The 16,002-nt window shown below is 38.1% G+C and overlaps 1 protein-coding gene across 17 annotated transcripts in view; it reads right to left on the bottom strand.

Annotated features, from left to right (window-relative positions):
* Positions 1-16,002, bottom strand: part of MAGI2 (membrane associated guanylate kinase, WW and PDZ domain containing 2) — a 719,010-nt gene that overhangs the window by 44,402 nt on the left and 658,606 nt on the right. For 11 of the 17 annotated variants that reach the window (XM_064702938.1, XM_064702931.1, XM_064702927.1 and 8 more), the window contains 2 exons: positions 6,027-6,212; positions 2,231-2,435 (listed from right to left, as the gene is read on the bottom strand). In XM_064702938.1, the coding sequence (XP_064559008.1) occupies positions 2,231-2,435; positions 6,027-6,212 (391 nt within the window). The remainder of the gene's footprint in view (positions 1-2,230; positions 2,436-6,026; positions 6,213-16,002) is intronic. The other 6 variants (XM_064702935.1, XM_064702933.1, XM_064702929.1 and 3 more) reach the window with 2 other exon arrangements.

Consider the following 16,002-nt stretch of genomic DNA (forward strand, 5'->3'; position numbering starts at 1 on the left):
TTTTCCACAATTAATATTTCTACAGAATAAGTGGAATATCTGTATAGTTTATATTCCTTTCCATCAACACAAAGTATCATTGTGAGCTTCTTAAGGTTAAAAAAGGATAAATTCTTTGTCTTAGCTGTTACCTTTTTAATGAAAGGTATTCTTTGATATAACATCTGTTATTATAGTGTGTATTATTTTTATTATACACTCCCTATGATGCTATCTGGCTAAAAGCTATGTCAGTAAATTCATGTCAGTAAGTTATGAATAGAAATAACACAATGTGAAAAGAAAATAAATTTGGTTATGAGGAATTAATAACAAGTAAAATATCGCTTTAGCTGGTAAATGGTTACAAGGAGGTGGGTCATAAAATTTGAAAGAAAATGTGACTTTCTGAGATACAGTGCCTAGTTATTTACTTAATTCAGATGGGAATTTCCCTTAGCACATGGAAATCAGCGCACAATGGTACGTCAGGGTGAAGTAAAGAACATTCCTAATGGTAAACTTCCCTACCTCAGCCATGTGGTGTGCTAAAGAGGCACAAAGTCCTGAACACTTTTAGCAAGGTAATTCTGTAATAATGGTTTAGGTTATATTTGAACAAAAATGTTCACAAAGTGAATGTTCTTACACTCTTCCCTAGGTGCCAAAGGAAACATTTCTTTCCTGTACAGGAAATAGACATTTAAAATTCTGCTCTAATAACAGACTGGAAGTTTTCAGTCAACCAAGTGACCGTGTCTGTTCATAGACACATACAGACACGGAGACATATATAGACTTTGAAAGAGATTTTGAAAATTACACTCTGAAAAAATGACAGCATTGTTTTTGATTATGTTGATTTATATATAAAAAGGTAATCTGAATGTAAATGTTTCAAATTGTCTGATATGTTTCAAGATTTCTTTAATTTATTTATGTAGTTACAGTGAAATTATGTCTAATCTTCCTACACAGTAGTTTTAATAACCAGAATGTCTAACCACACACAAAAAAATCAGAACTATTTTCCTTTGACTTTTCTGAGAAGGTTAAAATAGACTGATGCCATGATTAATAAGACCTGCATGCATACATGCAAGCCTCTTACTTTCTTTACTCAGTATCATGATCCCGTAAAAAGAAGACCGAGGACAAACTTACTGTTAGGCTCATTGTGATGCTGAGCCTTAATATTGGAAGTAAAAAAGCCTAGTTAATATTCCTGAGTTTTAAAATCTTATTTTGGTAAAGAAACAATGTATATGGCTATACAAACAAGCTGTAATCTAGCTTATGAAATCTAGTGAAAAATAATACTGTGTGAACTAGCAAGAGTTGACCTTTTCCTGAAAAACGAGTCATCTCTAGGCAGGTGCCCAATATATGGCCACAGCTGCATATCAGTAGATGATGTTTTTATTCACAGATGAAGGCACTGTAATTTTTGCTGAATATGTAAATGGTGACATGAGCAATTAGAGCTTACACTTTTCAGTAAAATTATTACAGAATTTCTTTCTGGAACTTTGATTAATATCGTTTGCTGCTCCCATCTGAAAATTCCCACTTTAACAGATATTTAATAGTGACTTCCAGTAGCACTAAATGACTTTTGTCAAAACTTCATATTGAATTTTGTCAGAAACATGTGTCTTCTAGGAGGTGATCACTTTTGGAGAAAGTACTCAATTAAATATAGGGCAAAGTAATTTTCCTTGTATGACTAATTGAAAGAAAATAATTTTGGGCAAGTGAAAGTACTACATCTGTTAAGCAAGGAGAATTAGAGGGTGTAGTGTCTGAATCACAAGTGAACTCATGTATTTTCAGAAGAGAAAAGTTGCAGTCCTGTAGCTAGCATCATTTGGGGAAGAGGATCTTGATGATATGTGTTGGTTACAGAAGATTAGCATAAAGACAGTGAGTGTAATCAGCCGTGTTTAACATGCTAAAAAATAATACAAAGACTAAATAGTGTTGATTGGAGGTCACAGCAACTTTTATCATCCCACAGCCTGTGTGTGCTTTTTCTATAAACAGCATTTAATACAGCTGGCCAAAAAATTTCTGTCCCCCTACCATTTGATTTCCATTATAGATAAATTTGCATAAATTACACATGAGAAATTGGCTAGTAAATGATGCACCAGAGATTAAACCCACCATAAAAAAAATTCTTCCTGGCTCCAAACTAACATACAAGTGGCAAAAAAAAAAAAAAAAAAGGATAAATGAGAAAGTGCAGAACCTGTTTTCGTGTCCCTGTGGCTGGAGGGGCTGCGGAGGCGGCGGCTGTGCCACGGGGCTGTGCTGGGCCACGGGGCTCTGCTGCGCCAGGGGGCTCTGCTGGGCCATGGGGCTGTGCTGCTGCGCCAGCGGGCTCTGCTTCTCCGAGCTGGGTGCCGAGGCCGGGCTGTTCAGCTCTGCTTCATGGGGAGATGGAGATGGAACACCTGTCACAGGGCAGCATTTAATAAAGGGCAAAGGTACACAATGATAATTTTTGGTCACGCGCTGCCTCGGCAAATTTATGCTTTGTCGCTTTCACTCGCTCAGGTTATAATTAGATTTTAAGACATTTGAACCTAATGGTCTCCTTTTGATAGTCTGTGGGATTCGAAATCTTGGTGACTTCTATAATTCTGGTTGACACTGTCATTATTTAAAACACAACTGAACAAGGGAAATTTCTTCCACGTTTCACATATTCTTTTAAACCATAGAATTACAGATCACAGAATGATGGAATGATAGAATCATAGAGTCACAGAAGAGCTTGGGTTGGAATGACACTTTAAGATTGCCCAGTCCAATCCCCCTGCAATGAACAGGGATATCTTTAACAAGACCAAGCTGCTCAGAGCCCTGCCCAACCTGGCCTTGAATTTTGACAGGAATGCCAGGATGGGGCATCTACCACCTCTCTGGACAACTTGTTCCAGTGTTTCATTACTCTCATCATTAAAAAAAACCAAAAACAACTCTTTTTTATATCTGTCTGAATCTGTCCCTTTTTAGTTCAAAGCTGTAAGAACACTTGTGCTACCACAACAGGCCCTGCTAAAAAGTCTATGCCCATATTTCTTATAAGCCACCTTTAAGTACTGCAAGGTCAGAATAAGGTCTCCTTGGAGCCTTGTCTTCTCCAGGCTTAACAACACCAATTTGCTCAGCCTCTCCTCATAGGAGAGATGCCCCAGCCCTCTGGTCACCTTCATGACCTCCTTTGGACTGCTTCCAACAGGTCCAGAGGACCCCACAGTTGGATTCAGAACTCCAGGTCAGGTCTCATGAGAGCAGAGTAGAGGGGCAGAATCACTTCCCTCAACCTGCTCATCCACTGAACAGTCCTCTCATCAAATTCATCTCTCTCCAGTTTAGAGAGAAGGATGCTGTGGGCTACCATGTCAAAGGCCTAGCAGATGTCCAGATAGGTGAGACCTGTAGATCCTCCCTTGTCCATGGCTGTCCACTGATGTAGTTCCTCCACTGTAGAAGGTCACTAGGTTGGTCAGGCAGGACTTACTCTTGGTAAAGCTGTGCTGGCTGTCCTGAATGACCTCCCTGTCCTTCATGTGCCTTAGCACAGCTACAAGATATTTGAAATGCTTTCCATTTCGAAAAAAATTCATTTTGAGAGAATGAACATTTTACTGTTTTCTCCAGTGGGATGATAGACCTGTCACAAAAGCTAAAACACTGGTGTTTAGTGTTAGGAACATATTAGGTCCTGCTGTCTTTGAGCTTATCAAGAATTTTTTGTCTTTAAATTTTTGGGGACTGTGAACAGTAAACCAGTAAACCCAATCTCAAAAAATTCTGACTAACCATTTGAACTGATAGTTTATTTCACTGTGTTATGTCAAATGACTGAGGTTCCACATAGGAACAGTGCAGAAAAACAGAATCATTCTTTCCAAACAACACAAATTCCAAAAAGTCAGAGAGATTGGCATAGGAAATATGGTTTTGTTGCTTTGCCATAAATAAAAGATGCCAATCTTCATTCAGGCTTCCTGCTGGACTTGGGGGAAGACTCATTTTGTACTGAGCTCATATCAAGTGTATTTTTTCCAACACACCAGCACAGTCCTGTTCACCATTACCTGTTAGGATGCATAAATGAGAAAGACTCTGCCCACAGGAGGACAGAGCACTGCTGAAGTTCCTGCATTATCAACAGCAAAGGCAAATATGTTTTTGCTATTCCTCCTTGCAACAGAAGGAGTGAGGCCAGTGTGGCATGGTGCAAAGCAAACAAAATGGACACACACATATGGCTGAGCATCCCTAACAGCAAGAGCTACACATGATACAGATCTTGCCTAGTTTTACATTTGAATCTAGTTTTAATTTTCATGTGGTTTATTTTTAAACTTTTAACATGTGAGTTTTTCCCTATGGGTACATATTCTCTACTTATCTAATTTATGCCCACAATTATAAAAAATTTTGGCTACTTTATTGCAAATATTTTCAATTTAGGATTAATTGTCAAAAAAAGCTTGTATATTTGCACTTAAAACACTCCTCATGCAGGCATAAGCAGTACTTGTCTGTGTAATTACTATGCTTAAGGCTGTAATTGCCCATTTTGCATCTGCGAGTCTCTTTTGTATTGCAAGTTTTAGAGAGGAAGATTGGAAATGTTTTCCCTCATTTCTACATTACTCTCATAACTATGGATGAACTGGTCAAATCATGAGCTGCTTCTAAAACTGCTTTGCATTTATATGGTATTTTTTACCTGAAAGTGTATTACAGAGGTATTAGATTTTTTACCAATTTTTCTAAGCTGAGAAGCTAATATCAGAAGGCAAATGAGGTGTCCAATGTCACACAGTCACACAGGGAAGCTGTGCCTTGGCACAGATGATTTCTCATCACTAGCACCTGAGAACATCTTGTAGTACTGCAAGTCAGCTGCACCTCTGCTTTCTTTCTAATTTAATGTATCCATCTCTAACACTAAACTATTAATGATGTTATTTAACCTGGATACCAGAGAGGCTTAAACAAACTTCATGGACTGTATGAAGTAACACACTTGTTTTAGATGCCTGTAAAGCTGACCTCCAGTAATTACAAGGGTGCTAATTGAAGTGAATTCTAAATGTGCATATGTTTGTGTTTTTCCCTTCACTGAATTCATTTAACAAAGTAGATGAGTTCTCTCAGTTGCAGTCTGTGACCAGTGTCAGACAATTTCCCTGTCCCTTTGCTGGATGCAGCAGCATAAGGTGAAGGTCATCTAACTGGGCCATGGATCATTAAGTAATTCCATTACTTTCTGTGTGTCATTCCCAGCTCTACTGGTATTTGTTGCTGAGATATAAAGACATGGTCTCATTAATGTGGTACAATTCATGCAGCAGTGCAGCACATTGTTAAACTAAAAAAAGCCCTGAAATCAACCCCAAACCTCAAGGAACCAACATCAAAAGATCTTCACTGATTAGATGTGGAGCAATGACCAGAATAATGAGTCTATCCCCTTATCCTCACCCTAAAAATGAGATAATTTAGGGTTCAGTTCTTTCCTGCCTTGTGCATTTACAGTGATGTATCACTATGTGATAGTGATGGAGGAAACTGCCAAATCTGAACTCTTCCTTCACATCACTTTTTGTCACACGTAGCTGGTGGCCGAACATGCCTGGTGACAACCATTGCAGTCTCTTGTGAATCACTTTGTCAAACTTTGGCTTGGCTTATAGCAAGATATAAAGGAATGAACTCAAAACTTGTCTCTCTTGTAGAGTGCTTTTCCATGTAGAAGACAATTCTTGCAAAAGACCTTAATATCCTCTTTCTCTCTCTGTGTCAGGTTTCTGCAGGTTTGCTTTAAATACCCCTTTCATAACTGGAAACCTTTTCAAGAATGCAGATCCTATCTGAGCCAGTTCTAAGCTCATAATTCTGGTGTGCTGCACGTTACAGCGGAGGAAGGAGAACAAAAGATGCTCTTTCAAGTGGTGACATAATTTAAGCTAATTGGAGGCTACTTAAAATTTTCTTCCTGTCTTTAAGGGCCATTGACTTACCCTCCTGAGGAATGATGCGAAGAGTTACACTGAGACCTGCATCTTTAATGAGCTTCACAATATCTGCATGAGGCATGTTAATAATAGACTGGCCATTCACAGCTAAGATCCGGTCTCCAACTTTAAGTTTCGCACAGCGATCTGCAGGGCTTCCATCAATTATCCGCCCTATTTTGTGGGGTACAGCTAGACAAGAGACAATAGACACAGTTAACATGTGCTGAAACAAGTGGTGATGTTCACAAATGAAAGAAAATCAGTTCATTTTAGAAGGAAGTTTTATATGAATTAAAAAGCAGCTTGTGTAAAAGCATATAAGAATATAAATTCTTATGCAATGTCATTTGCAGTAACACAGTACTGTGTTTTTTCACTAAAAATTCAGAATCCAGATGCATATATACACATGGCATATACATATGAAGTCCAAAGTTTATAATTCAGCTATTTTGCAAACCTGGCATGAAACAACATAATAAGCACATCAGGGAAACAATAAGGCATTAAAACAGGGAAAGGATATAAATTTATACAGTAAGTAGCAGTCATAAATTGTCTCCCACCTCTTGTTTTACAGAATTTCTTTATTTGTATGTTGCAATAGAGGCACCAAAAGTATTATTAATTTTATATACAAAAAATTGTTATTGAAAATACATGAAATTGTACATGAAATTGTTCTCCTCCATCCAAATGTGTTTATGGATAAGTAGAAATAATACTGAAGATTTATTGAGATGTGCAGCTCTCTAATTAGGTATTAATAATAAATGAATAGAATTGAATTGACAGCTAGCTATGAGTACATAGACATGTAGTACATCAAAAGATCTCAGCCCTCTTAAAACATTACAGAACAAAACTTCTCCTTTTCCTCTCTGTGGTTCTTCCCATTTCTGTTTACTCCATCCATGCTCTTGTTTTGTCTCTTCTCTCAATTTTCATTAAATTTTCCAAATATTGTTCTTGATTTTTTGACTAGTGTTTCTACTCTATTATATTCTGTTTTTTAACTAAATTAATATGCTATAGCTGAGTATTTTCTCTAGGCTCCCCAAAGAGCATGCTATTTTTCTTTCTCCCAAGTACTCATAAATATGCTTATCACAATTAAATGACTATATAGTCTATTAATATCCTAATGGTGTTTGAGTATTCCTCTGCAGTCCCACACTTCAGTCCTGGAAAACAGCACAAAGCAGCTCAGCCTCACTATCCACCTTTAAATTGGTGTTAAAACCAGTGTGCTTCTTTCTTCAAAAATAATATAACCTTAACATTTAATTATCTACAGAGAACTTGGAAAAATTAAACAAAAGATGGTTCAAACATATTTTTTAGAAATATCCAGATTATCAATGCTCATATAAACCAAAGCTCTAAAAGATGTGTTCAGAATACATTGCTGCAGAAGAAATTGCTCAGCACCTTGATAAACATTTACTGAAGGTTTTGGTGACTAACACAGACTGCACATCTGATGTAAAGTCACAATAGACATACCTCAAAATGACTTTTGTTTCTAGTATGGATGTAAGTGTTTACAGTGTTAAAAATTAATTTTTGGAACACTGAAAATATAAGTGAGTACTCTGAAGTGCAAGCCACAATCAAAGTGCATTCTTGTTTACCACTATGGTTAAGGCATGAATATAAATTAAAACACAACTTTACTAACACAGACACAACAAATGGACTTCAGAAATGCATTGTTGCTTAGGAAATAAGCACTGAATTTATGTTACAGTGTCTAAACATTTCTATATTTTAAAATAGATTAAATATGTATAGCTACACTTTCTAGAAAAAAATTGTGTTTATTTTGCCCTTAATGAAGACATATAACTGCCATACATACATATCAGTGAGCAAACAAATAAAAAAGTAACTTGACTCTTAAACAGTTTATGTTTACAAAGTGCTTTTTTCATCAAATCTGTTCTTAAAGCATCAGCAAGAATCACTTAAACTAATACTAAAATCTGCCTGTTTCTGGCAAATGTAATAAAAGATCTGTCTGATATTGTCATGTCTTGACTGTATATTAGTGGAGATCTGAAAATAAGACTGTCTTATGTAAAAAAGTAAGAATTTCGGTAGTAAGAAAGAAGGGGAAATATGGTAGAGATGCCACAACTAAAGTTTCCATGCTTGCCATTTCCATACCTAAAGATGTTTTTGCTAGCCTAAGTGGAGACATAATTTCAGTAGTAAGGTGTGTGGGAGGGTGGGGGGTGGGAAGTCCAATTAATTTGGCAGAAAAATTTTTGGTTGGACTTCTTGTACCTGCCAAATGAATAGAGCAGATGTCTGCATGTTTGAGATGTCTGCTGAAACTGAAGCTGGAGGTGGGAGAGCCACGAGACTCCAGCTCAGATCCAAATCCTGAGACAAAGGAAGGAGAGGAGAAAGACGAGGAACTTGGTGTTCTTTTCTTATTCCCTTTAAGCCTAATGGTCTTCACCTTCCTGATAGAGGTACCTACTCTAAATGTTTTGGTATCCCTGAACTCCCTTCATTCTGTTGTGTTATGAAAGGATCAACAGTAGGTGACCATCAGATGAAAACTTGTGTCTGTCAAGGTACCTTTTCTACTCCACTGTGCTATTTGGGGATTTAATGTTCCTCTTCTCAGGCTGTATTGGTGCCATATGCTGCCATTTGATCTTGCTGCAAAGTAGGGTGTGGGGAAATTTTGCAGAAGGAATCTGAATCTCTGTTGGATTCAAGGTTACACTGCTATGCTCTATAAGGTTTTATGGGCAAATCTAGGGACTTACTAGAGGAGCTCATGGCCATGCAGCAGAAACTGGTTCATGCACATTTCTAGATAATATGAGGAGACATTTATCTCCTGGCTCCTTCCCTCTCAGGATAATATTATCCTGAGGAATTTCTGTTCGTTGCTTCTCTTCCCAGTGGGACTCTGCCTGAGCACCCTCCTAAGCCACAAAATCCTGGCTGCCATGGTCCCAAATGCTTCCTTGGGATGGGAGGATTTATTTAGGGCTTTTTTCTTTACAAGCATGAATTCTTCTAAGGGACGCAGATTATCTGATGTGTAGGTTGTTCACAAAAACCCCCACGTTAAAATATGTTAGAAAACTTTCAGTTTTTAGAGAGAGCCTTTGGTAGTGAAATACTTCAAAGGGATAAGAAGGAACTACTCTCATAGGGGATTAATGCGGTAAAAACTAAGGAGCAAAGGTGGAAATGAACTGTGAATTTCCATAATGGAGAATTTTTATTGTTCAGAATGGTCACATCTAAAACAAGTGGGGAAGAGCTGTAAACTGTCAGTAGGGAGTGGGTTGAAAGAAGTGGCAGACAGGATCTCATGAAAAGAAATGCAAGATTATGCAAGTAAGGAAAAAATAACCCTGCCTAAGATTAAGCAGATATGCACCCTAAATTAATTATTATCACTCAAGAGACCTTGAAATGTGTGCCTACTTGTCTAAAAACATAAACTCATTAAAACAGTCAATATGACACTAAGAGTTCTAAAAGAGTAACAAGTGAAACAAACTATTGCTATTTAATGCTGTGCACCTAGAGTCTTGGTATTGCTAATTGCTTCAGTACCCTCATCTCAGAAATCATAGCAATGAAGTCACAAAGATTCAGAGAAGGGGAGCATGGAAGTCAGAAGCAGAAAAGAAGCCTCTGCTCAAAGGAATTGTCTGTGAACTCGCTGTCTACACCTTCCAAAAGAGAATTTGGGGCAACCTTCTGGAGGGGCAGAAAAGAATTAAAAAAGGGATTTGACCAATTTATAGGGGTGTACACAGAAATTATTATTTCTGAATAAATCAGAAAACCTTGGCTGTAAAAACTGACACAATGCCTGGGAAAGGTCCTGTCTGCTGTATGTGCTGTTCTCTCTGCTGCTGGTCACAGCAAAGGGACAGCAAGGAGCTGTGTGCCTATTGGGTCTCTCCCAGCGTGGCAATTCTCTTCCTGGAAAGAAACCTCCCATGTCTGGCATTTAATTAGGGTTTTATTAACATAAAATACCTTTTTTTTCTTAAATTGCATCTTCTGGGTCTTATTTTTGTCTGAGCAGAGCATTTAATGATGTAACCTTTTAAAGGAAGTCCCAAATCCTGACTTGTGTAATTGTTTCCTATCACCCTTAATTTTTTTTTACTGAACTATTAATGCCTCTTTTAACAAATCACCACAAGCTGTTCTCCAAACATATGTATATATTAAAGAGTGGAAGCCTGTGCCTGGATGAGACTTTGCGCAGAATCTGATCCACTTATTTCAAAACACTGAGTTTCCTGAGCAGCATTTAATATTAGCAGGCTATACAGAGAGACTTGGATTTGTGACTTTTTTTTCAAGAAATCCATTGATTTTGCTAAAAGTGAATGTAGAAAACAAGCTGTCCCTTTGCAGAACAATTAATTTCTAGGTTCTCTCATACTACACAATGAATGAGACTGCAAGGGAAAAATTACTGCAAACAAGGATTAATACTTATTTTTTAACTGTTGAAAATATGGGAAATTTTAGGATGGAAATTAAGAATGAGCTTGTATGTATACAAACCACACAGCCCTTCAAAATAGATATAGAGAGTCTTTTTCTCTAGTACTATCAAGTAATGCAAAATGTGATACTCAGGAGTGATATAGTTGGATATTTACCTTAAGATAAAATAAATTCTTCCAAGACAGAGGGCATAATCCTAGACCCAAAATAATCTCTCAGAGACTAGCAATGCTGCAGAAACCTTATCTAACAAAAGATCTTACAATGGAATGTAAATTTGCTGTAGTGTATTTTTCAAAATTTCATGACTTGGGAAAGATTTGAATCTTGAGAGTGCCAAAGCTTCTCTGATATTTGAAGTCATTAATGTCACCTTCTCAATCTTGCTCAGATATTTACAGCATTACAACACAAACTGACCCAGAGTTGGGCTGTAGCAGCTGAGGCTTTCCCTGAATGTATTTAATCATGCAATGAGCAGCACTTAGCTCATTGAAGAGAAATTAAATTAAAAAATTTAAAGACAAAATGATTTAAAGGAAATCTTTGCATTTAGAAAGTGGATAAGGTCTGCTTTCAGAAACTTACATTTTTCTCTATATTTTTATTTGATAAGAATCACTCACTTTTGCTCTCCATGATTCAAATTAATATCCTTACCACACCTGCATGTCACAGAACAGAGAACAAATTTCGTGTCATTATACCTGAGTGTCCATATGCTTGGGTCAGCTGCACACCAATCCAGAGCAGTTGCTGAGTACAGATACTGCTCCTAACACCATATATCACAGAAACACAGAAGGGTGTTTGCAGGGACCTCGGGAGATCACATAGCTTAACCTCCTGCTAAAGCAGGTTCAGTCACAGCAAATTGCACAGAATTTTGTCACAAGGGTTTTGAATATCTCCAGAAAAGGAGATTTCACCACCTTTTCAGGGCCTGGTCCAGTGCACAGTCATCCTCAGAGGAAAGAAGATTTTCAGAATGAACTTTTTGTGTTTGTTCCAAATGCCCATTGTTTGGCTCTACTCTCTTGACACCCACCCTCAAGATATTTGTATGGAATGGTATGAGCCCCCTGCCAGCCACCTCTTCTCAAGGTGGAACAGGCCCAGCTCTCTCAGCCTTTCCTGTGAGAGAGATGTTCCTGTTCCCTAATCACCCCCTTAGTGTGGCAATCACAAATCCCCTACAGTCTCTCTACAAAGCTGTCCCAGGATTTTCCTGGGGAGCTGTGAGAAAGCTCAGAGAAAAGAATGAGGAAACAATTCTTATCTCCACTTGCTGCACCTGTTGTTGTGCACATGTGGAATGTGTTATGGAGATTTGTTTACCAAAGGGTGATTTCTTAATTGGACACTGGTGATGGTGTTTGGATTGATTGACCAATGAGGTCAAAGCTGTATGGGGCTGTCTGTAAGGGTTATGAGCTTCTTAATTAGTGTAGTATAATATAGGATAGAGAATAAAAAAATTGATCAGCCTTCTGCAATCATGGAGTCAATGCTAATTATTCCGCTGTTTCCACACCTTAGCTCTTCACTGAGCCCTCCCCAGTCGTTTCATGACTTTCATGACTGAGGAGCCTAGAACTGGACACAGACCCCAGATATGGCCTCACCAGGGTTGGGTAGAGGGACAGGACCACCTTCCTCTGCCTGCTGGCAATGCTTTTCCTACTGGTCCCCAGGACACCACTGTGCTTTTTGGCCACAAGGACACAGTGCCAGCTCATGGACAGCTTGTTGTCCAGCAGGATCCCCAGGGCCATCTCCACAGAGCAGCTTTCCACAAGCCATCCCCAGCCTGTGCTGGTGCCTGGGTTTATTCCTTCCTTAATGCAGGATCTTGCATTTGTCTGTTTGAACTTCATTAAGTTCCTGTCCCCACAACTCTGCCGACTGCCCAGGTATGGCCAGCAGAGCTTTCAGGTGTATCAGCCTCTCCTCCCAGTTTTGTAACATCAGCTAACTTGCTGTGGGTACACCCTGTCCTTTCACCCAGACCATTGATGAATAAGTTCAACAAGACTGATATATCTACCAGCCTCTTGCTTTTTGAATATGAAAATAATTTCTTCTCATTTGAAAGACCCACAAGCAAAAAGGAGTGGATTCTAAGAAAACATTACCATATGTAAAGCTTTTCTAATTTACATCAGTAATTTTTTTACATTTATTCAGTCCTTCTAGACACAATTGTTGAGACTCTGTTTTTTAGACAGCAACTCTCCAGTTTTTCCCCTCTATATAGTAGCTAAATGTCAAAAAATATCAGTTAAGGGAAAAAAAAAATCAAACCTATACTTTATCTATTAAAACCCTCTGGCAGATAAATTTTTGCAATGTTTTCTAGTGTTAACAGATATAGACAGTAAGCCACGCAAATGAGCCTTCCTGAGCCAGATGTCCTTTTCAATGTTACACAGTGATCAAATGAATATTTATTATATTCTCAATTCTCTAAACATGCAAAGGTTTTCATTCAACTAGCAGGCTCCAGCATATCAGATTTTAATTGGAAGAATATATTAAATATAAACACCTGTAATTTCATTGCTATAGAAAAATCTTTATTTCTGAAAACTTGAGTATGGTGGACTTTCCATCAGGGCTAAAACATATTTTCCTGATATGGGTAGGATATTTTATGTGACACTTATCTGGAAAATAAAAATAGCATGCATTCTGCATAGTTGCATGTGAAAATAATCCCTTTTCTTTATAAGATTAATGAATCTATGAATGGAAGCATCCCATTTTGTGCTGACATGGAGCATATTTGCTTGCCTAAGAAAGCTAAGCAGAAAGGAGTGCACATACCTTAGAAAGCTGAAGATCTAAGAAAAAATAATGGAACTCATAGACTTTAATGCTTCTAATGACAGTAAAGTGAGCCCTGTGGAATTCCTAGAAAATCTTTGGTTGTCTTGATGGGTTTTGCTAAGAAAACTTACAGTGTTTTTTCCTTGAAAACACATGAGCAGCACCTGTAGGTCCAAATGATGTATTCAGAAATACACTGGAGGACAAAAATTATCTAGAGAGGGGAGTAATGCAGTTAAGATCCTTCATTATTTATCTCCAAAAAATATCAAATGGACAATTGAATTTCATGCTTGCAAACTGCAGCAGTGTATTTTGATGATATTAAAAACCTCTTTGACCTCTTAAGGTTATTTCACTATGATAATTGCTTATGTTGATTTGAGAAACTAAATCACATATAGCATTTTCTTTCAGCTGCAAGTTTTACTGTCTCTTAAACATACTTAGAAAGTGTGTTTTTGTAGCTGAGGAGGCAGAACAGCTCAAACCTGAGTATCACAGCTGCATAGAAATGAGAATCCAGATTCCTTGCCCACAAACTGCAAATATCTTCCATGGGGGATGCACACTGTGGGTGGGTTTTCACTGCTATGCTCCAAAAATGTCCTAGGTGGGATAGACAGACATCCTAATTTCCAAAGCTCGGTATGCTTTAGAATTTGAGGATTGGTCACATAAAATTATGTCCCTAACCACCATCTTACCCAGGCAAAGCAGAGGTGAAATTGCTGCACAAACACAGATCACACAGCTATCACTGATCAATAAACTGGTTTTTATCTCTAAACTGTAAGGAATTTAAAGAAACTCTGAGCTGAATGGGACTTACTCAGAGTGCTGTTTTCTGCAGTCAGCTGAGGCTTATCTTGGATTTATGTTTTTTAGTTAAGACTGCATGTTTTGAGAAATGAAAGAAACTTCTTTCATTAGACTCTGTTTTATCCTGTTTTCAAATTCCAGCAGGCACTGGCACATGCAGTGTAGGGGCAAATTAAATCTACAACTCCTCTTTTGCAAAGCAGGAGGAAGATCATAACAAATATGCACAGTCTTTAATTTTTTGAATTTTTTTTATTGATTAGGCCTGTATTTTCAGTTTGTTTACACTTTATAACTGTGCTAATTGACAGTACCTGCTACAGTAAAATTCCTGGAAATATTGCCAATTTTCCAACTTCATTGGAAGTTGCAATTTAATGAGGTCTGTTTACCACATGTGGTTTCTCTCTAAAAAAAATATGATGTAAAGAGATTTACAGGGGATCACAAGTACTTATTCTAGATGAAGCTGCATTCCAAACACAAAATGTAAAAGTAACAGGAAGATATGAAGAAGGCAGGAAAAAATTAACTCCATAAAATTCTGGGACATAAATCTCATTCTGGTCACCTCCAGAAGTCTGCAAATGCTTTTCCATAGGCTGCAGATAGTGAAATTATCTTGATATCCTAAAAAAAACTTCCCTAAATTTAATGCAAAGTGTGGATTAATTACTTAAATTTAGGTATTTTAGATATAATTTCTCATGTGTGGAGAAGGGATGAGAGCCACATTCCCCTTTAATGTTGGAACAGGATCTGGGGGAAGGCACAATAGTATATTTTAGAGGCAGTGGAAGTTAATCCTTTCGTTAGAAATAGGTCAGGAGCCTGGACAGGTGTATTTTCTTTCCTTAATCTCTTAGCACTCCACGATCCTCTGCGTGCTGCACTAGGCAAAATGACTTGCTCCTGGATATACCACTCAAGCACAGCTCTTTATTTATCCACTTTATCTCTTTTTACTGATACAGTTTTGAAGCATGGCTGACCTTTCCTAGGACTCTGCTTTGCCCTGTAAAATCTCTTCATTCAATCCTTGTCATTCGTTTTCAACTCCTGATCTCCCCACATCACAACTGTAGTTCAGTGCAAGATAATCCCTTGTGCTGGATTAGAGAACATCCCAAGCAATGCTTTGACAAATGGGAAACAAAATTTCTACCATTTATAGACACAGGAAAATAAGTGTGCTCCAAGAATTGGATGTTTAAGCAAGTACCAGTAAGGAAAAATGACATTCATATCTAAAGGCTGGCTGCAAAGTACTTAATGTTAATTTATCAAACTGACAGCTATTTCAGTGCTGTCCATCACAAAATCTGAAAGAATAGTGTGTTTCCTAATTATGGCTGTAGTCTGTCCTCACTCTGTGTCTATCAATAGTAAAAAACTAGCATTTAGTATTTTGAATATGTCTGCACAGTAAAGGCAGGCCCATAAACCAAGTGTAACAACAAACCCCTTGCAAACCATATCGAGAGAAAAGCTGACCAGGACCCTAAACCTCTTGGAAAAAGAGTTTCATCTCTAGTTCTGGGAGCTGCTGAGCCTGTCATGGCTCATTCTCAGGTCAGAAGGAGCATGAAGCACTCCTAAAAGGAGGCTTCCTAAAAGGAGGAGGGAGCAGTGCAGCCCACAACCCACCAGAGGGTGGAGAAGGGATTTGAGACTCAGCTGGAGCACCATCATGGGATGGTCCTGCAGACAGAGCAAACTCTCCTGGCAAACAGGACAGCTTTGTGCAACCCCTCCAGCTTCAGCCCAAGCGCAGAGCAGCAAACCAATGACCCTGCAGGAGTAGCCAGGAGTAGACCTCTGTAGC

The sequence above is a fragment of the Zonotrichia leucophrys genome, chromosome 1A (assembly GCF_028769735.1).
Source record: "Zonotrichia leucophrys gambelii isolate GWCS_2022_RI chromosome 1A, RI_Zleu_2.0, whole genome shotgun sequence".
Taxonomy (NCBI): Eukaryota; Metazoa; Chordata; class Aves; order Passeriformes; family Passerellidae; genus Zonotrichia; species Zonotrichia leucophrys.